A 22,488-nucleotide genomic window follows, 5' to 3' on the forward strand; every position below is an offset into this window, starting at 1 on the left:
TAACATGTCGCCTTTATTATTAATGATTTATCCTCCCGTCATGCTTACACCTAAAACGGTAGCAAAGCTTCTCTTCGCGGCACCTATCTTTGGCCTCCTAACCGCCTCTTTCATCTTATCCGTTACTTTGACTTGGGTGTTGAACTGCGTACCGTGGAATCGACCAAATCGAGCGGCATGCATCGCAATCGCTACCAGTCGTATGAGCCTTGCCAATGATTACGCCCTCCCCGGACCCCAAGTGACTGCCGACCTAGAAAATATACACTCAAGCCAGACCCTGCTCGGTGGAGTGTTATGCTTCTGCGCGGGAGCCGCCACAATAACATGTACGTTACACATGTTACTAAAGCAAGCTAATTCGTGGATGTTAAGCCATAGAGGCGGCTAGGAGCCTCCACCTATGACTCAATGGGCCGTATAGACGTTGGACGACGAGTTTCGGGACAGAGATCACACATTCGAGTTTCCCGAGTAAGGTGTTGCATCGAAATCAGGACGATAATCTTAGGTGAGTATTATGGGATATTTGTTGCTGTTTCAACATGAGTTTAGCAGAATCGATACGAGAGATGGATCAGCAAAGCGATATTCCGTTCGAACTCGGACATAGCGCCATGGTTCCAAGAGCTATTTGCTAGGTAGACTTATACATCAATCGCACAAGATTTCAGGCTCGAGTACTTCTTGTCTATATTTTATAACTGACTCTGGATTCTGGTCTCATTATGAAATTACGCTTTATGATCCGCGGGCCATGCACCCCGTAGCCTTGAGGTTTGCGATCGTGTTTCTTGGTCAAGGCTTGCTTCTTGGTTTTAATACATAACTTAGGTCATGTCAGCTACTGGTCAATTATCAGAAGCTCTAAAATATCTGGCCACCGTAATGGGTGAAATGTGTCCTCTAGATCTATATACTGCGAGGTGACCATATGCAAAGTTTTTTTATTATTATTATTTCTTCTTAGATATGGATCACATTGGTAAGAGAGTGGCAAAGCAACCTTTATGTGGTTGTAGACGCGCCGATAGTTGAAATTGAAAATAGCGCTCGGAATTAGGTACGCATTTTAATACAATCTTACGGGCATCTTATATGATTGAAGTTGTTAATCATGCATAACGACGATATCATAATAGAAACAGACAGAGTAGTCCCGCTATGTGAGTTTATTAATCCAAGTACGATGTCATATAGTATCGGGACGATGGCTATCTCTAGAAAACCTCAAGAGATGGATACTTTCATTCATCGTTCTACTTAGTTTAACTACGGTTAGGTAGGCACTCATCGACATATTGGAGCAGCTAGATAGACGAGGTAAAAACTGGAACCGTAGGCCTGCCCTCGTACTCGCAAACGCAAGAATGGCAGTTGACGAGCGGAGTTGCGGGTAAACGCAGCAAATGCAACTGTGACAGCGTGGTATCATTTCTAGCAAGGTGCTAGGCGAGATAGACTCTTACCGTAAGTAACCCCCAATGCGCACCAAATGCGTGGACTCCGTGTTAATAGTATTCGGAAGAGCACTCTATATGTGCACTCCTAGTGTCTTTTACATCCTGCAAATTGTTAGAACGTGGCCTATAGTGCGATGTTGCGAGAAGCTTACCTCTGAAGAGGACTTAATCCGAGTAATCGCATGCAGTTTCCTACTACTATCCGAGCGGCATCATACAATGCCATACGAGCCGCCTTCAGCTCAGGATCGCTACCCACTACTTGCAAGTGGTCATAGCTACTGCTGATGACATGTGTGAGCCTGAAGAGGTATGTTACCACCGTAGTCGGCTCCAAGGTCCGCAGCGTGTTCTGGGCTACGTCCGGCCATTGGGCAAGTAGTCGGACTACGTTGACGGCATGAGGTTCTGTAAGGAGTGATAGATCCGCATTAGCTAACTCCTCGTCCGAGACGTTTGCTCGGCGCTTGATGGACGAAAGTCGAGTGTGCGCGTATTGCAGGTAAGGCCCGGTGTCTCCCTCGAAAGACGTCATCACCGCCAAATCGAAGGTATAATTATTACCCCTAGCCACCGATTTTGTTAGCTCCCGTCATACTAACGAGTCGACTCGATAACGTACCTCTTCCCGCTCATATCTTGCGTCATTACGCTGCTGATTCCGAGCGTATCAGCGGTGCATTCGGGATCTTCTACTTGGGTATATTTTGCTTCGTTTTTCCGCATGACTTCGTGCATGTGGTCGGCGCAGTCCCGTAAAATATCGTCCAAGCTGCGAAAATTATTGTTAGCTAGGCGTCAAGAAGCTGTGTTGAAGACGTACAATTTGACGGTTCCTTTTCGGGTACTCATGCCCAAGACCAGTCCGAAATTTATGTGCTGGCAGCGAGCTGCAACGTCCTTGTAGCCGAGGAGTTCGATGATCTTGAAGAGTTGCTGAAGATGAAGATCCTGCTGGCTAGCAACGACGTAGATCATATTATCAAACTTGTACTTCTCGTATCGACCTAGGAGCTCTGCAATATCTCGGGTGAGATATAAAGCAGTTCCATCCCTCTTCCTGACAACTGCCCGCCCGAGGCGCTTACCTTCCTTACCCGGTATGAGCTCTGTAAAGTCGACGAGCACGGCGCCCTGGTCTTCTCGGGTAATTCCCTTTTCGGCCATCTCCTTGGCTACTTTTTCCATCGCCTCTTCGGTGACCTGACTCTCGCCGCTATATTCGTCGAACTTGATGTTCAGCCTGGCGTACGTAGCTTTGTATCGGACAATGCTCAAATCTCTGAAACGCTTCCATAATGCGAGAGCTTCTTCGTCTCGGTCCGTCATCTTGCGGAAATACCTTCGAGCTTGCTCGTCCAAGCTGTTAGCCAAGAGTTCGGTAACATCTTGGCCTTCCTTCTTCTTGGCCTCGATGGTCGCCAACTCGTCTTCTTTTTCGGCATTTATACGAACGTAGAGTCGAAAAAGGTGGTCGATAGGGTCCTTTTTTAGTGCTTCCTCGTCTCCATACCTCTCGTAAGCCAGAGCTAAGAGACCGTACTGTTTACCCCAATCGCCGAGATAGTTGATCCTGACAACATCCCAGCCGGCACCCTCGTATAGGTTTGCTAGGAAACTTCCGATGATGGTGGAACGAAGATGTCCCGCATGGAATGGTTTAGCAATGTTGGGGGAACTAAACTCGACGACGATCCGCTTCTTTCCTTTGCTAGGGTCCTTGGGGTCTTTTAAGCCGAGAAAACGATTTCGTCCGTATTCCGCACCGAGGTTGCGGATCATAGGAATAAGAGACTGCGATAGAGGGGCGCCTTTGGCGAAGAAGGAGAGAAATGGGCCGGCAGCGACCGGTTTCTCGAAAAGAGGATCATCTTCGGGGAACTGCGGAGAGAAGTAGTTAGCAGAGTACGCGGATATATCTCCAAGCGACTCTTACCTTGGCTGCCCACTCGGCCCCCAATGCGTCTGGCTTTGCGCCCTTTATCCGGAGGGCGGGAATAGGTAAGGTGAAGTCTCCCTTGTCGAGGGCGTTTGTCCACTGGATTACGGAGTGAATCTTATCGGAGGCTACGCCTGTGATGGGGGCCAGGACTTCGCTGATATGTACTCGGTAGAAATCGTAAGGATTGACATTGGGATGCGTCGTGGGGTATTTCTCAGCGATGGACTCGAGTGTTAGGTTATCTAGCTTCAAGAGAGCCTCGTTTATTTTGCTGACCGAGGCCATAGTGCTAGCGGCGCGTCTCTGAAAGGCGAACAATCGTTGGCGATTGGATTTAGTAGAGTAGTGACTAAGAAGAGGAACAGTAGATAATTGTCGATGTCGAAGTGGCCAGACTATGCGAACAATGATAGTTCTAGTGTGGGGAGAGGTCATGAAGATGCGAGTTGGGATTTAGAACCTCAGTTATAACCTCAGTCGTAACCTCAGTCGTAACCTTAGTCGTAACTTCAGTTGAGAATTAAAAGTTTTAATTAGAAGTCTTGAACCCTAAAAGCTATGTATCGGCGCCTTCTGACTCATGTAAGAAATTGTTGTTTAACCCATTGGAATTTTCCCCTCTACCCCTCCCCCCACCTACGCGTCGCGCCTTTTCATTGGCTTTGCGCCGATGCAAAGCATATGTACCTAGGTACCTAAGTACATGTACCTTCATTGCTGCTTGTAGCAGTCAATCTCTTCAATTAACAACACATATAGGGTGTTAACTTATATCTTCCTTATATCTTCCTTATATCTTCTTTAGTAATCTAGAACGGCCCTGCTTCTCGCGCTTGATATCAGTGCTATTCACTTGATTGAGCTCCACGTCCTTAATCGTATAAATAAACCCCAAACACTCGGCCGACGTTCGGTCTGGCAAACCTTGTAGGATATCTTCGACATGGGACTGGAGGAGGCCGTCTCGACAAGAGCCCGAGGAAGCTTACTCGAAACAAAGATAGCTGCCAACCTCGTCGCCCATTCCTTGCCGGGGGGACGGCCAATCGCACAGCCGGCGCTCGAAATGAACATGACGATGCGTACAAATCACGGCCACCTATAGAACTACCTACCTAGCCGCTAGCCAGATCTCCCCGTCGCCGTCTAGCCGTTCTAGTTTTTCGGGGCCTATATACAACATTTAAGTTCCTGTACTTAAGGTAAGTAGGCTGAGCTATGGATTTCAACGTCCCTTATAATAGGGCTGGTTCCTGATGGTTAGTCTAGTCGTACTATAATGATACCTCTATTGCTACTGATTAATATGATAGCGGAAACCTTGATTCATACCTTTCATAAAACTTGCCATATACGGCATTGGATCTTGTTGCTTATCAGTGGGTATTAGGAGCCGTATCATAATCAAAAGATGACACCAGCGAGCCTGAGCCTCCTGAAAGCTTCCATCCATGAATGAGCCGGAAGCTGTTGTTCAAGGAAGCCGGTAGATCGGAGCTTATTAGCGCTAAGCTCTCTGTCGAAACTCAGCCAGTACCCGACGGTGTCAAGCTGTTTGCTGCCAGCACCAACTCCGGCCGTGACACCCTTTGGACGCTCATGTTCCTCGAAGAGATGCTTGTGCTTTGCGATGTATTCGCTCGGAGTGAGCGAGGAGTCCTCATTTCCAGAAGGTCCAACGCCTACCAGGCCGAACCAACCCGCAATCTCGGGCCACAGCTCGCGGAATGTTGTAGGGGTCGGGTCATCGAGCGCATTAATGATCTGTCCACCAAGCCGGTCTGGGTTGAGCGATGCGAAAATACTGATCCGTCCCAGAATGCGAGTAGAGACCTGGGTAAACCGGGCGTCGAAGCCAGCCTCGGTCCCAGGAAAGGAAATCTCTACCCTTTTCTCAGCGTTTGAGTCCGAGATGCCGTGGTTGAAGGCATATAACGAGAGATATTGCGCCCAGTGGAGTGCGAGCGAGTACCCAGAGCCTATCGGGCTGAAGCCAACGACGATATCAGGGCAGACTTCCGTCCAGGTCCACCCGCGGCCCTTTGCGGCCTCGGTGAGTATCTCCCTAAACCATGGATATGCGACAATTTTAGCGTAATCCTCGGGAAGCTGGCTGGCCATGTGCTCCTCGAGCGGAGTTTCGAAATTGATGTTGGGATCATAGATACCGTATCCCTTTGTCACATTAGTAGCAGTTCACAAACTTGTTCAATAAAGCGTACTTACCCGAGTGCCCCCCGAGTAAACGAAAGACTGAAGGCTGGGACAGAGCATATTTACGGCCTTTGCCACCTTTCGCATTATACCGCAATTCAATGCACACTCTTGTTCAAAATCATTTGAAAAAGAAGTAAAGACTGTCTTCAGTCAGCGATTAGAGCTACAACAAAACCGGTATGTAGATGCTACGAACCAAAGTAGAAGACATGAGTGACGCCCTGGATGTCTGGCACCCTCTTTTCTAGAGTAGCCGCGAGGTCTTCGCCAGTTCCGTTCAAGAGGTCAACTCCTGAGCATATCTGGAGTTCGGGTAAGCCCGGTAATGCCTCTGGCCAGTACGTATCTTCCGACTTGAGGGAACGATTGGTGACCGCGGTGACTCTGTTGAACACCCCCTGTTCAGGATAACCCGAGAGCAACTCGTTGACGACGCCCCAACCAATAAGGCCAGTACCCCCGAAAACAAGGCCGTGTCTATCCGACCTTGCCATCTTTCAGTCGATTTGAGTATTATCTCATAGCGAGAGGTGGGATGAATCGTGAGACTCTGACGGTGAGAGGTTCAAGTAAGAGAAATCTTGATGAATTCATAATGTCTACCTACCCTCAATTCCCAGCATCAAGGTCTCACTGTGTTAAGCTCGACTTAATAGCGGCAAATAGTAGAAGGCCGAGAGTTGAAGTTAGATGCTACAGTCCTTCGATAAAGTTCATAGGCATATATGCGAATGTGCATCATTCTAAGTCATTATGAATCATAATGGGTTAAATAAGAACCTGGATATAAACCGGCGCTATCTCGCACAACCTTACCTTTTCGGGTAATTACCAAGAGAAAGACGGCGCATTTAACAAATATCGTGAGCTCATATCAGTCGGCAGGTTCCAAAAGTAACTGTGTTACAGCCCTGCCTAGAGCAGTCGATTAATTGTCCCATCATCAGGCCTCAGGTACGGTTAAGTTTACGAAGGATTATTACCTATGTTGATGCTGTTTTTCGTAGCGAGGTGAGTTCCTATCCAACCACGCGAAAACCACTTGCAATTTTTAAAGCCATTCGCAATCACACTGCGCAGTTCGATCTCCATACCTATTAGCAGACGGGGATCCAAACATCTCGTGTTTTTCTAAGGCCTCACAAGCATTAAACATGGTTATAACCTCGGCCAGGGCCGCGCTCGGATAATAGATGAAATCGGATGAAAAGACTAAGCAAAGAGCAGCCTCCTTATACTAGGCGAACATAGTATTAATAGCTTCTAATAGTTCAGCCCTACTTGATTTATAAATGCGGCAAGTATCTACCTAGGCGTAGTCGAGGCTCTCTTCTAACGTAACGCGACTCGACATGCAGCCTCGATTTTTTCATTCCGTCTTTTTGTAAAGCCCTGTCTCGGTCACTCATATCATTGAATGTGACCTCACCCTCACCCCGGTATAGGATGAAATCGCGTAGGCCGGAACATACCTGACAAACTCTTCGAAATCCAAGGTTCGGCAGTTAAGTAACCTCATGGCCAGATGGGATTATCATACTAAGAACTGGGTTTGCGTAGGATAGTTAGTCGTGAGAATGTCTTGAAGAAGATGTATAGATATAACTGCCATAATTAATATGCCTTACAGCTTTCCGTAGAGGCTGTATCTATATAGTGGCATTGGGTGTAGTTATGCTCGCAGCAGAGACACAACTGCGTCTTGGTGCGGGTGACAACTTACGCGTATGAGCGAAAGAAGTTAAACTTGAGAAGTACTGTACTGCACTTTCGATTGTCATGTTTAATCTTTATACGATATGAAGCCTGATTGGTTTAACTATAAGGGGGTTCGTAGAACGCGTACCAACCCTTGGCTAAATTCTCCATCAGATAAAGGATCACATTAGGAAGATGGAAGCTTGTGACGAAATAAAACCTTCTGACCTAATCTAAAGACCGTAGTGCAGAGAGATATATCAGAAATCATCTTTACATGGCCTCATACCTTTTATTTTTCTTTACCTAGCATAAGGTGACTTGGTAACTTGTGAGTTGTCAGGATAAGATGTATACACCTAAGGTACAGTACAGATCACTTATTAGGCTAAGCCTGTCGGTACGTGCACGGTCCATTTCCCAATAAGTATAGCATATAGACTTCTGAAGCTTGTGTTTCAAAGTACTTCTTCTATAGTCAAGATAGCCCCTTTTCTATAAGTACCTAATAACAATTAAAACCTCGGGTCCCAACGTCAGTTCCCAGCCAGCAACTTCTTCGTCATTCCAGTGATAAAAAGTCGCGGTTCCACCATTCTGTAGCCGCGCCACTTCAAGTCTCTTGAAAGCTTTCAGAAAGCTTCTAAATACACTCATCAAGTCATCACTCGCCTCAAACCTCGAGCTATCCCCATCTCTAAAGCTACCGCGCCATCAATTTTTCGTTCTCTTCGCAGCTTCGCATCTACTCCATCCCCATGATGTCGAGCATCCTTACCAATATATTCGCCAAGTCGTCACCCGCGCCCAGATCGGTAAACGGCGACAAGGAATCGCGTGGCACTAAGCGAAAAGCTAAGAGCGACCCTTACGATGAGATAGACGATGGTAAGAAGATTATAAGAGGACAGCGATACAGCAATCGCTTATGCAGGGGCTTTACTCTTTGTCTATCATAGCCGTTAACCAAAGCAAACAGACGAACCGGTTCAAAAGACGCCTTCGACTCAGCGCACTCGATCGCGCATTTCTTCGGAAGCACCAAACTCTAGCACAAAGGGACGGCCGCTATCGGCAGGCAAGACTAATAGTACGTCTAGAAGGTCAGCTATTAGGTATCTATCGGATCGTAGCTGATATGTATTACAGAGCGTCGAAACCGTTCGTCCGGTGCTCGAAGAGGCGAAGTAACAGATAGTCCACGTGTCGACGCTGCAGCAAATTTAGCTCGCGCACAGGAGCCCGAAGCGGCACGATTACATCCTCAACCTGAAGAAGAGTCTAGTAAAAACTCACTCGTCCCGGTGGCTGATATGGGCGTCCCTGGTATGCACGCAATTTTTGCATCTTCGCCGTATGACACGTCTGAGTTCTAAGCTGATGATTCCTACGCCTTGTAGAGCCTTCCAACGACAATCCCGAGCCTGCTGATAACGACCACGCCGGAAATGATACAAAGGGTAAAGAGAAGGCAACGGGAGTGAGTCGGACGGAGCAGACGCTACCCGACGCCGACGAACGTGAAGAGAAGGAAATTCAGGCCCTTCTTCGGCACCGAATGGCCCAGGACGGTAGCGTCGAGCTCCTCGTCCATTGGGTTGGAGAGAGCGAGGATGATGCTACTTGGGAGATGGAGGAAGAAATTCAACGAGGCGCAGAAGAGACGCTATACGCATACTGGAAAGCCCAAGGCGGTCGCATCAATGCCCTCTTCATTAAACCTAAAAACGCTCCCATCGAGACCTACCACGTTTATAAGCTGCTCGGGCACGAAAAGAAAGTTAGAGGCGGGTTCGAATTCGAAGTCCAATGGGTCGGCCATCCGCCCACGCGGGGCGAGACATCATTCGAAGCCGAAGCCAAGCTGAAAAAGATTGCCCCGGAGATTCTGGATCAATACTGGAAGGATATCGGCGGTCGCGAGAAGTTCCTTGCTAGGCGCGGCCGGGACAAGAAGCAGCGTACCGAGTAACCGCGTTTTCTTGGACGAAGCTGACCTATCTACTATTATTATCTGTACATACATACGTACTCTTTCTTATTTCGTCTCGCGAGCATTCATAATGCCCAGCATTGCATCACACACGGCGTTAAGGATGGATCGTGATGTGGTATGTCATCAAGTTTCAGGATAGGGACAAACATTTGAGGTGCTTGGAAGATACTGGGGTTTTCTTCGCATCGAGCTCAGTCATCGCGGTCTTCTAGCTTAGGTGATGCGGATAGACACATACTTTACCTTTTATCATATAGGTATTTAGATAATACGATGAGCTGGGCTATCCACTTGGTTGATTTAACCCCTTTCATTACTCATTAATTATAATTAACGCGTAGTTAAACAAAATAATTAGGATTGGGCTGCTTCTCTAATGACAAGTAGTTGGTGTAAGATAGCCGGTTCGCCAGTATCTTCACTTCACAAGTAATAAGTTCGCTAGTCAGTAGTTAGGTGTCCTTCAGCAAAAATATAGCACACGCACCATGTCGTGCAAGAATTTCTATGTCGCTCAGTTTGATCACCTACTGGGTCAATTCTCACGATGGAAATAACAGCACGCGTTAACTGCCTGCTGCGCCACACAGCCCCGGGTCGTATATTCTACCCCTTAATACTGCTTCGCCGTGGTAGTCGGTCGCCCGAGGAGGCCGAGCGGGCCGAGCCCGTCATGACATACGATATAGATAGGTGCTCGGTGAGAGTCTAAACTGAAGCTTTCATACGTGTCTTTAATATCTCGCCATCGACATTTAAACTGTTTCAGCTCTACAGTAGATATTTCGACCATCATCCTTTCAGATATCCATATCCCCCGCCGCACCTGTCACGACATTCCGCTTGCGAAGTACTATGTCGGAGGTGTTGGCTTTCGTTATTAGGATAACCTTGTCCTAAACTCGGTAGGCCACGATGAGCGAGGTAAAGGAGAATGACCAGCTGCCGAGCATAAAACACGAGGCAAAGGTCATCAGACCCCTCGGATATTTGTAGGTATAACTACTACCATACTATTCAGTCTCGGGACTAGTTCTAATAGAAATATCATCACAGAGAACGCTTCGAGGCAGCCATGCTCTCGCTGGACCTTTACCGGAGCTCTATGCTCACATGCAGGTTTGCGGTACCTGCAACCCTCCTTCCCGCAGAATCGCATGCGAAATTACAGCAGACGGTTGAGTCGGCTGTCGCCCGGATCCTGCTAGAACATCCTCTTCTACGCGTTGGTCTACGAGGTGAACACAATCGCAAGCCCGCTTTCGTCGAGCTAGATGCGGTCGACTTTTCCCGTCACATCGAATGGCGCCATCTCGACATCGGCAAGGATTATGACACCGAACTCGAAGCTCTTATCAAGAGCCGTCTCAATATCAAGGTGGAACAACCCGAGACAGCACCAGCATGGCGTATCCTTATGTTAAGCATCGAGGGCGGGAGATTCATCGATGTCATGTGGGAATGGGGTCACTCGCACACTGACGGTATTAGCGCAAAGACATTTCACGAAGATATGCTGCGGCATCTAAATGGCCATAATGATAATTCGGTGCCCGAAGGATTTAACCCGGAAACTCGTATTCTCACGATACCCCTTGCCCGGCGAAGAGATCTACTACCATCACTTCACTCATTATGCGACTTCCCCGTCGGGTTAGGTTTCACGCTGGCCACGCTTTGGAATGAGTTCAAGCCGGCAGTGCTGCAGGCTAAATCCGAAGCGGGCTTGCGCGCAACCTGGGCGCCCATCTGGCCTGGGCGTTACGCGTCGGAGTACCGACACTTCGGCATATCTCCTATCGCTCTAAAAAATATCATAGCAGCATGCCGCGTTCAAGGTACCACTCTGACAGGACTAGCACAGGCACTCGCACATACCAGTCTCGCATGCAGATTATCGGACGAGCAAGCGCGCGCGTTCCGGGGGTCTACAATCGTAAATTGGCGCCCGCTCATGAAGCGAGCATTGAATGAGAAGGCAAAGGCTGATGTAAGAGACGTTATGGTGGACGGTTAGGACATTTGTGCCAAAATCGAAAAAGCCGGTGGCACTATGTCTAATACGGTAATAGTAACGCTAGGGGTATAGTATAAACTCGACTATTTGCCCTGTGTACACAATTTACAAGGTAATACATATATTCTTTTTACCTTATACTATAATAACCTAACGAATATTTATTTAAATCTTTTTTAAAAAATACTATTATTTCAATTAAAAAATAATAAAAATTACGGCTTAAATTACATGTAATTTAAATTAAAATTGGTAAAAATATTAAAAAATTATGTAATTTTATATATAAAATTTTATCAAAACGGCCGCTCGCAAGCTCGCGGGCCGTTTTTACGTGCGCGCAAGCGCGCACGTGAAATTTTTCCGAAGGCGCGATCGCGCTCCGCGCGCGCGCATCCTTATCAATTACCGCGTATTTTTTACGTAATTACCTTATCATTTACCTTATCAATTACCTTATTAATTTCCAAAGTTTAAACGTATAATTCCTTTGGAAAGATAATTATATAAACTTTATTATTCGGGCCATTTTTATTATTAATTTTTAACATTAATTAATTAATTATTAATTTAATTTTTAATTATTTTATATAATTATTTTATATATAATATAATACATTTAAATAATTTTATAAAAATAATAATATAAACGTTATAATTAATATTATTTTATAACTTTAATTAATGTAAAAACAATAATTTAAATTACATTTAAATTAACTTTTTAATTATTATATTATAATAAAATTAAATAACGTTTATTTAAAAAAGTAAACACGTGATATTTTTTAAAAACATTTTAATAAAATCATTTTAAATAAACTTTAAATATTTTAATAATAATATAATATTTAATATATATTATATAAACATATAATTTAATTTATTATTTTTACATTAATTAAAATTATAAAATAATATTAATTATAACGTTTAAATTATTATTTTTAAAAAGTTATTTAAATGTATTATATATTATATATTATATATAATGTATATAAAATAATTAAAAATTAAATTAACAATTAAATCTTTTAATTTAATTGGCCGAATTATGTTTATCTAATATAAAATAATGAAAAAATTATATATTTTACTTTGTATATACCCCGCATAGTATACTGTGCACCTGTTATATTACCCTTTTTGGAAAGCCCCGACCCATTTTCCTGATTTTGGCACAAATGTCCTAACCGTCCACCATAGACGTGGATCTCGTGCGGACTATGGGGAATTTTATGACGACGGTAGATCATGTGTTCGATGAAGAATGGGTTACGAAGATCAGGGCGGCGAGTGTTATTAACGATTCTTCTCAGCGAGGGCTTAATCATTCGGAAGGCAAGAGAGGTGAAACCGAAGAGAATTTCAAGGATCAAGAAGTGGTCGAGCGCCGTATGCTCGCCCTCGAATCTTTAATATGGCCTGTCGCGAAAACGGTGCGTGTCGACTTGGTAAAGAGACTAGACGAGGGAACCAAGAACGACCAGATGGGTCTGATGAAGTTCATCCCTGACTTTCGCGCGTTGCTGAAGGAACGGCTGGAGAAGCCCAGATCCCACTCAGTCGCCGTGTCTAATATAGGAGTTATCAATGGTAAAGCCCCTTCGTCTTTAAACGGCGTCGAAAATCCTGTAGAAGGCGCCTCAGATGCTTTTACGGGGGCAAATGCCAAGTGGTCTATCGATCGGTCTATATTCTCCATCAGCTCCGAAGTTCATGGCGCAGCGTTCGGAGTTTGCCTTGTCGCGGCGAAAGATGGAGAACTATATGTGTCATGCGACTGGCAGGAGAGTGCCGTATCCACGGAGCTGGGGGGAGGGTTAACGGCGGATTTGGAGTCGTGGCTAAAGTTCTTCGGACGGGATCAGGCGTAATGAGTGTTGCTCGTTTGTTCCACGGTCTTTATCTTGCAATAATCACTATTAACTCCGTGAAGCCTATGCGCTAATAGAGTGAAAGGAGATCTTAGAATTCGCGGCCACTAGACTTTAGGAGACCACGAGGTGTTATTTAGAAATTAGGGTATCCGATAATATTGCTCCAGGGTGGCAAGGAGTTGGAGAAGCCATGAGTTTTGCTGGCGAAACTTCCCAATTAAATATGTTGAAAACAAAAGCCGATAGCTTGGGTCTTAGATCAAACATCCTCTTGGTCTCTCATCATTAACATCTCTTTCGACAGTACCCAGTAACGGACTCCCTAGTAAGAGGTAGGGTAATGTGTACGTAAGTGGAACTGTATCATATTTAAAGAATTTCTCATGCTTCCCTGTCTATGTCAAGTTTCCATATAGCGCAGCGTTGTAAACACAAGGCTTGATATTGTCTGCTGCTGAATATATAACTTGTTTGCTACCCGGTCATATATTCATCCTACCCTGAAAACTTGATTGGCCCCGAAGCCAAGGCATACCCTGATGTAGATAACGCCCACCTCGGACTTGGGAATTCTTGTAGACCTCTATGATACTTTGAGAAGCAAAGCTAGGCCTGCTGACCAAAGACCCCGGCAGATATCATTGTATGATGTAAGATATAAGTACAAGCTGCTATATCACACACATACACACATACACAGCCTGCTTAATCCCGCTTCTTCCTTCGCATGCCTATGCATCATCCCACGGTACAGTTCAAATCACACGTAAACGTTATCAAATATTGGAGGGATATATTACGTCAAAAACTTGACTTAATTTAATACTATCAACCCTATTGTCTTGCTCATGGTTTCTCAGGTATCACTGACGGTTCTTGTCAGACATTTACAATATCCTCCTGTTCAAACAAACTGGAACTCCTAGTTGACTCGTAAGCTATGCTGGAATTTCCTGCACTGAGTTGCGATAAGGCGAGATGACATACGCATTCACGAAATACGATTGATACCGACAACGTGGGAGGACTACGACACTAATTTGGGGTATCACATTACGTCCCGACGGAATCCGCCTTACAAATGCCACACCAGTCGCACAACCTGCGGGATAGCCTGCTTAAACCCTGGAAGATTATGTAGATTCTAGAACTCGTAGAATGGAGAACAGAGTAATTCGTCGGTGGCAAGGAGTTTCCAAGAGTCGCGAACCACGGATGGCGAATAATAGAAGATTAGGGGATCTTCGATGTAACCGTAACGCATTGCAGCTATCTGTCGTGCAGCCCACCCGAACCATTACACAGCCAGCTTATGTACATCCTACACTGGGTCCCGGGTGTGGGAGCTCGAATGAAAATTAGCTCAGACCGTGGGAGGCACACCCTAACTGTCATGGGAACCGCACGATTAAAGCCGTTGCCAATCAAGCCACTACGCAGAGAGGATATACGATGTCAAGGGTAAATCAAGAAGAGACCCTTCGCCATAGAATTTGTATCGTATAGGAATGTCTATAAGAGGTAGAGAGCCACTTAAAAGTCTTTGATTTCTAGAAGAGTAAAGAGTCTTGTTATGTATTACCAAAAGGAAAGAGGTTGGATACAAAGAGATCCCTGATCAATAGGCTGACAACAACGCACAAACCTCGCAAATTGTCGGGCTAGTTATTAAGTAAAGAAGCAACTAACTGATTCTTTGAAGCTTATCACATAAACGTCCAGTTTATATCCAGCCATGTAATTTCTTTTGCGCGACTTGTGCGTGGTATACCATACTATGTAGGCGTGCGTCATCTGATTGGAAACTAGCTGATTGGGAACTCGTGGTCCATGTCTTTAGGAGATAAATCAAGCCAGCTAAAAGTTAGCTTCCGTATTAGGATTATTGGAAGACTGGGTTGGGGGTTGTAGTGGTGTGGTGAGACAGGGCGACATCGCGCTGAAAAGGCGCAAACCCCGCACAAACGGCGCATCCTCAGTTTGCATTCCTTTTTGCATTCCATGATTGGCCACCTATCTCTATGCTTGCCCTGATTCGGAATATCCACAGACCCACATCCCGAACACTTATCTACAATATAAAAGGTCCGCTACATGTCCCTCTTCTCTATCAACTTTCCAACTACACGCACGCATATATTTACGATCAGATCAAGATCAAGATCAAGCTTACCTAAACCAATAATATCAACGAGCCTATTTCAGCACCTTACAAACCAACTACCATTCAAAATGAAGGGCGACTGTGGCTGTGCTGACAACTGTAAGTCATCCATATGATCTTATCTAACCCCGCTATCCCAACTACTTTCCTTTCTAAATAGCAATGCTGACTTTATTCTTCAACAGGCGAATGCGGCTCCAGCTGCTCTTGCGGCAAATAAGCGACCATCCATCATCCACAGATGAGTTGAGTCTGCTACTTCGCCCGTTTCCACTTCACTCTTCAACAACAGCGCCAAACCACTAGGCGTTTTCGATACTACCTTTAATCTCTCGATGGGTTATAACTTTGAGAGGATTCTTGGGTGATTTGAGGAGTTGGTTTATCAAAGAACGATGGGAGAAGGTTTTTTGTAGCTACCGACTAGCCAATCCTTTACTCGGAATACTACCTTTTCTGTGGCATGATTTATTTATATCATACGTGAGAGCAAACATGGTGATTGGCTATCTAAGATTGCTTCTACTATTTGAAGTATACTAAATACGTCTTTCATCTTGAAATGATGAAGACCTATCTAGATACATCTATCGATTGCTTGAATCTTCTACCCTATCATTTCTATGACATACGTATCCCGTCTCCGCGTGCTCGTAGTTGAAACCTGCAAAATAATTCTCGTGATTTCAAGTGAACCCTAGTTCGTTACCATCCCAAGCTTGGCTCTCTGACGTAGACCCAGTGAGAATTAATACCGCAGCATCTCAGACCAATGACGCCAATTCCCTCGTGGCAATAATTTTCCGCAATTTCATATCCAACAACGAGGCTTCTCAAACACTAAAAAGGGTAACAAGCTAGGATACGAGGTACTACAGAGTAGCCAGAGAGTATTCGAAACCTTTAATATCAAGACCACATATTATCGAGAAGGTAAAGGTTAAACTAAACTACCCACCGGCATGAGAAGTACACAGGTGAGAATAATAGCTGTATGGGATAAAGAGCTGGGGAGCACGAACATATATAACTATCAACATAGGTCAATCCTCACTTAAATAAGAAATTGATCAATGGTCCTAAGGAGTTAAGTGTAGACGATACTCGTAATACATGCCACTTGAGGGATGATATAAGACAATCTCCAAAAAAATACGCAGCAACAGCCTGGTCAATAACTTTAAAACTTGCGGCATCTTAGGAATCTGCTAAGATTCCGAGTATGATGTCTATAACAAAGGATGCCTTCAGTGTGTATAGCTAGAGCTTTTGTAGTTTATGTAAGGTTATCGTCTCCTAACAGGCTGAGCTTACATATTACTTCTTGAATATCATCTATTGCCTATTTATACATTGGTTTAGGTTACTGGAGAAACATCCATACTTACATACGGGGAAAACGACGGCAAGGTTGGCTTGTAACGTAGTTCGTATTACGAGTATAATTATTTAAAAAAAAAATAGAGTAAAATATTAAGATATAAATATGGCTCCGAATGTAGAAAAGGAGAATAGCTCGGCAAGATAACATAGCTACTATTAAATTTGTTTTGTATTGTTACCTATATTGGAAGAAGGTCTACTTGAGCAAGATGAAGTCGATAGGTTTACTAGTATTATCATCACGAGTTGAACCCCAACCCCTTTCTTATTCATACCGAACCATGTTTAATTTTCAAGCCCATTTGCGGCATCTTTTCTGACGTATTTCTCATATATCTTCTGCCTCGGTATTATTCTACATTACGCAATTCTTAACTTTGATGCCTCTTTATACGTCAGGTTTCTCACTTTGTTGGTTGGCGTATCTTGGACTTATGTACCATCTTTCGCTTCTGCGTGGCTACCTCCTAGACGCGTCGCGACCATACAGACGCGAAAGCAAATCGCGTTCCTACCTTGCCCTAACACTCAAGCAGCTGATCAGCACTCGTCTCTTTTCTATGTCTTCTCCCGCAACAAATTCCCCATTAATTTTTCTTTCCTTTCCTCTGCAAAATCCTGTCGTATTTGCGCAATCCCCTTTCTGTTCAAGGTAAGTCTATCCGATTTCAGTGTTCAACCTATCTTTAACTATCCAGTCTCTGTTCTCTTTATTCGCACAAACCATTTCGCAATAAAACATCCATTCAGTTTCCCTCTGCACGGTTTCGTGCGCGAATGCAACAGCTGAAGAAGCTGCCTGCTTTTTCCTGTGTTCCTAACAGCAGCACCTCCATCGATGCGATCAACTATTCCTTAACCCTTCACTCTACAACGCAGTCCCCTACTCACCGCAATGGACAAGAAGCCTTTGCAGCTACCTACATTCCATCCATTTGACTCTTCTTTATTAGCATTTCAGTGGGGTTCTCCTACAGGAATACAAGCTAGGTCTTGGCTAACTATTGCTACTATAGGGGTTTTGACTAGGTTGTCTACGCGTTAGGCATTCAAGTCAGCATTTACTGCTTAGACCTGCCGGCGTCATTTCCCCGAGACTGCTGGAACCTTGATATATTTACAAAAGGTAAGCTACCTATTCTCGCTCTTTATTTTCCATAGATCCCAACCAGTCCATACCCTTAGCTGTCCCAGGCGTTGGCTGGCTGTCATGCTGTGCCCCTGGTCTTTATATACTATCTAGTTAACACTTTTGATACTCTACCTTTTCTTACAGGGAACAGCTTTTATCACTTGAAACTTGAAATTCGAAGGCCTAGAAACCCAAGATCTGTGCTGGGTCTTTGATTATTTTCCAATACCTTCAACAACTGTACCCCTTTCAGCATATTTCATCTCTGTTGGTATCAGTGAATCATCTATCATAGGCATCATGTTTCAAACTACAGAGAACCGTGGGGACCCCGGAAGAGGTAATTCTACTCTACTTCCTTGCTTCTGCGACGTATCCCCTGTGTCATTTGGGCAGTCGTATTTGCTTGATCGACCGACTGATGAACTTGGTTATGGTATATGGGATCCGTGTGGAATACGGAATTTTGAGACTGAACACTTACGAAGACATTGTGAACCTATCTAACAACTATACTAATACTATAGGCCACGGAGAGATCCCTTTTATACAATTGGATTTGCCCAGGACGTCAAATTCGCGCCAGGCTCGCGTCCTAAATCAAACCCGCGAGATTACCAAAGCTACCACCGGCCGTGTCGTTGGCAATCATCACCATAACGACGAAGTTCCGCCTCAGGACACACGGCTCTCATATCCTCACTCTGTCGATCATATCACGCCTAGACACAAAGGGACTTTTGCTGATTCGAATGAACAAGTCGTAGCTTATAACAACATAAACAGCCAAAAGACCAAAGGCGGAATTGGCAGCAAGACTAACAGATCAGAGTTCCTAATTCCTAGCTCAAACAAGATGTCTTCAGACAACCATGCTGTCTACGACAGTCAGGCCGCGCCTTAGGGACCTCGCGGCACTACTAGTCAAGGACTCGGCCTACAACTCTCCCCGCGATCCTCCATCACTTCCGACAATCAACATTGTCGTCCCTTTGTCAAGGCTCGCGTTTGCGTCTTCTTTCGAAAGGGTTACAACTGGGTGGTAGGCATCTTCACCTTCCGTCCCGGTTACAATACCGATGCCGTCCAAATTGTGCTCTACTGCCTGATTGGCGCGGCCACGGTCAGCATCATCGCCAGCGCTAACATGCTCAAGTCCTCCTCGGATAAGCAGACTGAGGATGTGAAGAATGGTATTCTTCTATGGCTGTTTGGCAGCGTTGTCCTTCTAGTTCTGATTCTTGTCTTTAATCAGCACCGCGCCTCTGGTATCGAGGAATGGGGACCTAGTCGCGGCTTGTATACAGAAGCACCGTGGGTCGAGATGGGTAACCGCAACTACCGCCCTCGAGGCCGCCCTCAGCAGTCACGACACCCTACCCACCCGCAGCCTGCCCGCACCGCTGTTCACCGAATCGAGGGCGGCGTCTACCGCCAGTCAGGCACTTCCATCGAGCAGGAGATGGGACGACATCGCCGCAACGCGAATCCCCGAGATAATCGCGTCGACCAGCATCCGGCCCAATATCCACCTTACCAGAAGAACCGCAAGGCAGCCAGTAATTCGGGCGTACAGGATATTATCGCTCGAGCACAACTTCGTGACCAAAGCACCTCGTCTTCTGTCGACAGCGGCATCGGTATTGCTCGCAGCAGCTCCTTACACGACGAGGAGACCGGCAAGCTAGGATCACCCATAGAGTTCAGCACCTGTTCTATGCAGGAGGATTCTGTAGTTACCAACGAGCAACTATCACCTATCCCTTACTCTGCTTCGGCTGGGTCTGGCCTTACCGACATCAGCTACTTCGGCTCTTCTGAATCCAGCTCGCCTCGCCGTCCCGGGCTACCTCCGCGCGACAGCTGGTGTCTCGAACCTTCTTTCAGCTCTAGCACTCTTGTCACCTACGGCAGCACCAAGCGCGATTTCACCAAAGCCGGCGTCTTTCCTCCCCGCAGCAGCTCGCTTACCGAATTGTCATCGCAGGGCACATTCTCCAGCGCCGACCGCAAGTACGAAGTCGAAACCAACTTCTCGTATCCGTATAGAACTGCCTACAAGGAACTCAGCCCCATCATCGAGCGCGCTAGCGAGGCTCCCTCTTCACCTTAGGAGATAGCTTAGGGCGATCATTATCCATTTGCATCCTTGATCGTGTATGATATTTGGATCACCAGTTTAGTAACGATCTGGACATCCAAGATTCTCGGCCGTTTGGTAATTTCTGTTCTTTTTCTCCGCGAGCAACTTTGAATTACTAGCTTAGGTTTGATGGAACATCCACCAGACTGTTATTCTAGTTATAATAATATTGCACTGGAACTGCGCCTACAAGGTGAGTATTTCTTCGTCGTTCTCTATTGCTATGCGTGCTGACTGTTTCGCTTAGACTTGAGTTTTAATCACGAGGGTGTATATTGTATTCCTTCATAAATCATTCCTCGACGAGAGGCCAACACAAACTTGGCTTTTATTTAGCCTCATTGCAAGGTGAAAGAGGAAGTCATTTTGCAGATAGTGGACGCGGGATAATCCGAGCTCTCAGTGTAAGGAAGGCTACAGCTATGATTTTGGCAGTTGAGATACTTGTGTAATATCGTGACCACACGATCCATAGCACCTGATTGATAATGAAGAGCTTGTAATGCGAAAATCTCATTCACCATGGTTTTCCGATTCCGTAACCGGGCAACTGATAGGTTTAAAGTGTCTCTTATAACATGGAAATCCTATCTGGGTTCCCAAGTGAGGGGCCTGGGTTCTGGTTCGCTAACAAGGCCCCAGTGTATGAACATAGTACATGTATAAAGCAAGACCCAGGATAAAACTACTGGAATTCGCGTATAATACACGCCCTAAATTGCCCGTTCCGCGCGAGCACGATTGTCCCTATAACGCTTCTCCTTCGAAACAGCCTTCCGCCGCCTCCTCCAAGAGCGGTTCAGATCACCCCGGCTCTCCCAGAACTGCCTTTGAAAATCACTAGCGGGAGTTTGACCGTCACTACTAGCATGGGTGGCATTGGTACTCGTTCCTGCGTGCTCACCGTTGTCCTCTAGTTCTCCTTCCTCATCATCCTCGGCTATATCATCCGCAGAGCCCTGTCTCGGCCATAGATTGAACGTTCGACTAGGATGTGCCGTATCCGGAGTCGGCGCGGCGCTCCTTACGTTTCTATATTCGAAGTCTTGCTTTGTGAATGGAGTCATGGGAGGCTGGCTCGGGGGACCCATGGCGCTCTCGTCTTCTTCGATGTCATCATCGTCTCCGTCAAAGAAACTAAAAGGTTGAGCCTCGCTGGGTATTTCAGGGCCTCCCTTAGGTCGCTTATATAACGCTTCGAGAGGGTGCACTTTCGTAGGAGCCGGCGTAACAGGGGGTATCTTAATGGTGAGGCTGGTAGTTGAACCGGAAGATTTCGGCCTCGCGGACCCCGTCTTCAGGATTGATACGGGGCTGGTCAAAATCTGCGTGTCTAGCTTGAGCTCCGTAGGCTGCTCCTCGCCTTCATCGTCCGAGCTATCTACAACCTGGCTGAGCATCTCGGCATCATCGGAATCATCAGAAGAGCCACTGCTGCTTGTTGTATCGTCGTCCTCCGCAGAAGTTGCCAGTTCCGAGGGCTTGGACCCTGCCGCTGGTTTTGAAGAATTAACGCTTGGTCTCTTATTCGCGACGGGTTCGACAACAGCTCCGTGCTCGTCCACCCAGCCAACGCCATCTTCAAAAGACACAGCCCCTAAGCTTGACTTCTCGGTGGTGCTCTTGAGAAATGAAGGGTGCTTCGTCGTCTTCTCAAACTCGTGCATGACCACCTCGCGACCGCTCTTGTGCTTCTTCTTTTTGGACCCGTCAGGATTTTGATTATCTTTCGACGATATCCCAGCATCCGGAAGTTTCGTCTTGAACAAACATTCCGGCCCATCTGTATATTTTGACTTGGTCTCCCTCTTCTTTTTCTTTCCTTCCTTAGATTTCTTTTCCTTCTTTGTCTTCCGCTTTTCCTCAATCATCTCGCGATCCGAGGTAGTCCATCCGCGCTTAACTTTTCGACCTTCGAGTTCGACCCCGGGCGTCACGTCAATCTCGCGCTTCCTCTTTTTCTTTCTGTCCTTCTTGACTTCGCTCTCGCCAGCCGCGCCTGTGGGCTCGGGGATGGATTCGGGTTTGGCCTTCTCGATGCGCATCTTGATTCCTCTCAGGACAGCGCCGTTTAGTTTTCTTTTAATCTTGTCCGCATCGGCCGCGGGTAAATCTACGAAACCGTATTGCTTGTCAGGAAAGGTTTCGATGGTGTGATACGAGATGTTACGCGCTCGAGGTAGGACAGAAGAGGGGACAACGACGCTAAGTAGCGATTCGTCTAACGGCGTAATATGCAATCGAGTATACGGAACGGGGTTGGCTGAGGATTTTATCGTGGATTCGGAGGGTTTGAGAATTGTAGCCATAGCTGCGCTATCGTGATGCCATGAAAAAGCCTTTGTTTGATCAGATCGGGCGGCTAAAAATGCGGCTACAAAAGGTGAAGAAATGCAATGCTATCTTATCAGCGTATCGGTGTACCGGTAGCTCTATCAGGTCCCACTTTATTC

At 45.9% G+C, this 22,488-nt stretch overlaps 6 protein-coding genes across 6 annotated transcripts; 3 read left to right on the forward strand and 3 right to left on the reverse strand.

The window, feature by feature from the left end:
• Positions 1–1,611: 1,611 nt before the first annotated feature.
• On the reverse strand, positions 1,612–3,690 carry F4817DRAFT_321411 (arginyl-tRNA synthetase; the record flags this gene model as incomplete). The annotated part of the gene is made up of 4 exons (XM_049301286.1): positions 1,612–2,029; positions 2,086–2,235; positions 2,287–3,344; positions 3,400–3,690. The coding sequence occupies 4 exons, from the start codon at positions 3,688–3,690 to the stop codon at positions 1,612–1,614; spliced, it is 1,917 nt and encodes a 638-aa protein (XP_049153571.1).
• Positions 3,691–4,563: 873 nt separating this feature from the next.
• On the reverse strand, positions 4,564–6,379 carry F4817DRAFT_29579 (uncharacterized protein). Its single transcript, XM_049299740.1, has 4 exons — positions 5,819–6,379; positions 5,632–5,762; positions 4,738–5,580; positions 4,564–4,575 (listed from the first exon to the last, which is right to left on the reverse strand). Exons 1-3 carry the CDS (start codon positions 6,114–6,116, stop codon positions 4,810–4,812), a joined length of 1,200 nt encoding a protein of 399 aa, XP_049153572.1. The 5' UTR covers positions 6,117–6,379; the 3' UTR covers positions 4,564–4,575; positions 4,738–4,809.
• Positions 6,380–7,679: 1,300 nt separating this feature from the next.
• F4817DRAFT_29620 (uncharacterized protein) lies at positions 7,680–9,739 on the forward strand. Its single transcript, XM_049299743.1, has 5 exons — positions 7,680–7,720; positions 7,861–8,208; positions 8,300–8,410; positions 8,470–8,646; positions 8,721–9,739. Exons 2-5 carry the CDS (start codon positions 8,079–8,081, stop codon positions 9,290–9,292), a joined length of 990 nt encoding a protein of 329 aa, XP_049153573.1. The 5' UTR covers positions 7,680–7,720; positions 7,861–8,078; the 3' UTR covers positions 9,293–9,739.
• Positions 9,740–10,231: 492 nt separating this feature from the next.
• Positions 10,232–13,210, forward strand: F4817DRAFT_362742 (uncharacterized protein; the record flags this gene model as incomplete). The annotated part of the gene is made up of 3 exons (XM_049306563.1): positions 10,232–10,308; positions 10,373–11,328; positions 12,540–13,210. 3 exons carry the CDS (start codon positions 10,232–10,234, stop codon positions 13,208–13,210), a joined length of 1,704 nt encoding a protein of 567 aa, XP_049153574.1.
• A 4,982-nt stretch (positions 13,211–18,192) lies between these two features.
• On the forward strand, positions 18,193–20,653 carry F4817DRAFT_363550 (uncharacterized protein; the record flags this gene model as incomplete). Its single annotated transcript, XM_049306655.1, has 3 exons — positions 18,193–18,328; positions 18,420–18,779; positions 18,822–20,653. 3 exons carry the CDS (start codon positions 18,193–18,195, stop codon positions 20,003–20,005), a joined length of 1,680 nt encoding a protein of 559 aa, XP_049153575.1. The 3' UTR covers positions 20,006–20,653.
• On the reverse strand, positions 20,378–22,488 carry F4817DRAFT_29693 (uncharacterized protein). Its single transcript, XM_049299747.1, has one exon. It carries the CDS (start codon positions 22,342–22,344, stop codon positions 20,749–20,751), a length of 1,596 nt encoding a protein of 531 aa, XP_049153576.1. The 5' UTR covers positions 22,345–22,488; the 3' UTR covers positions 20,378–20,748.

This window comes from Daldinia loculata (genome assembly GCF_022478755.1).
Source record: "Daldinia loculata strain CBS 113971 unplaced genomic scaffold F4817scaffold_114, whole genome shotgun sequence".
NCBI classification, from domain to species: Eukaryota; Fungi; Ascomycota; class Sordariomycetes; order Xylariales; family Hypoxylaceae; genus Daldinia; species Daldinia loculata.

Bases quoted from the DNA above. Each gene is read 5' to 3' on its own strand.
- F4817DRAFT_29579 (XM_049299740.1), bottom strand. From the start codon at position 6,116: ATGGCAAGGTCGGATAGACACGGCCTTGTTTTCGGGGGTACTGGCCTT. The intron at 5,763-5,818 runs GTTCGTAGCATC...GACTGAAGACAG, and splicing joins CACTCATGTCTTCTACTTTG to TCTTTACTTCTTTTTCAAAT. The intron at 5,581-5,631 runs GTAAGTACGCTT...AATGTGACAAAG, and splicing joins TTTACTCGGGGGGCACTCGG to GGATACGGTATCTATGATCC.
- F4817DRAFT_29620 (XM_049299743.1), top strand. From the start codon at position 8,079: ATGATGTCGAGCATCCTTACCAATATATTCGCCAAGTCGTCACCCGCG. The intron at 8,209-8,299 runs GTAAGAAGATTA...CAAAGCAAACAG, and splicing joins TTACGATGAGATAGACGATG to ACGAACCGGTTCAAAAGACG. The intron at 8,411-8,469 runs GTACGTCTAGAA...TATGTATTACAG, and splicing joins ATCGGCAGGCAAGACTAATA to AGCGTCGAAACCGTTCGTCC.
- F4817DRAFT_29693 (XM_049299747.1), bottom strand. From the start codon at position 22,344: ATGGCTACAATTCTCAAACCCTCCGAATCCACGATAAAATCCTCAGCC.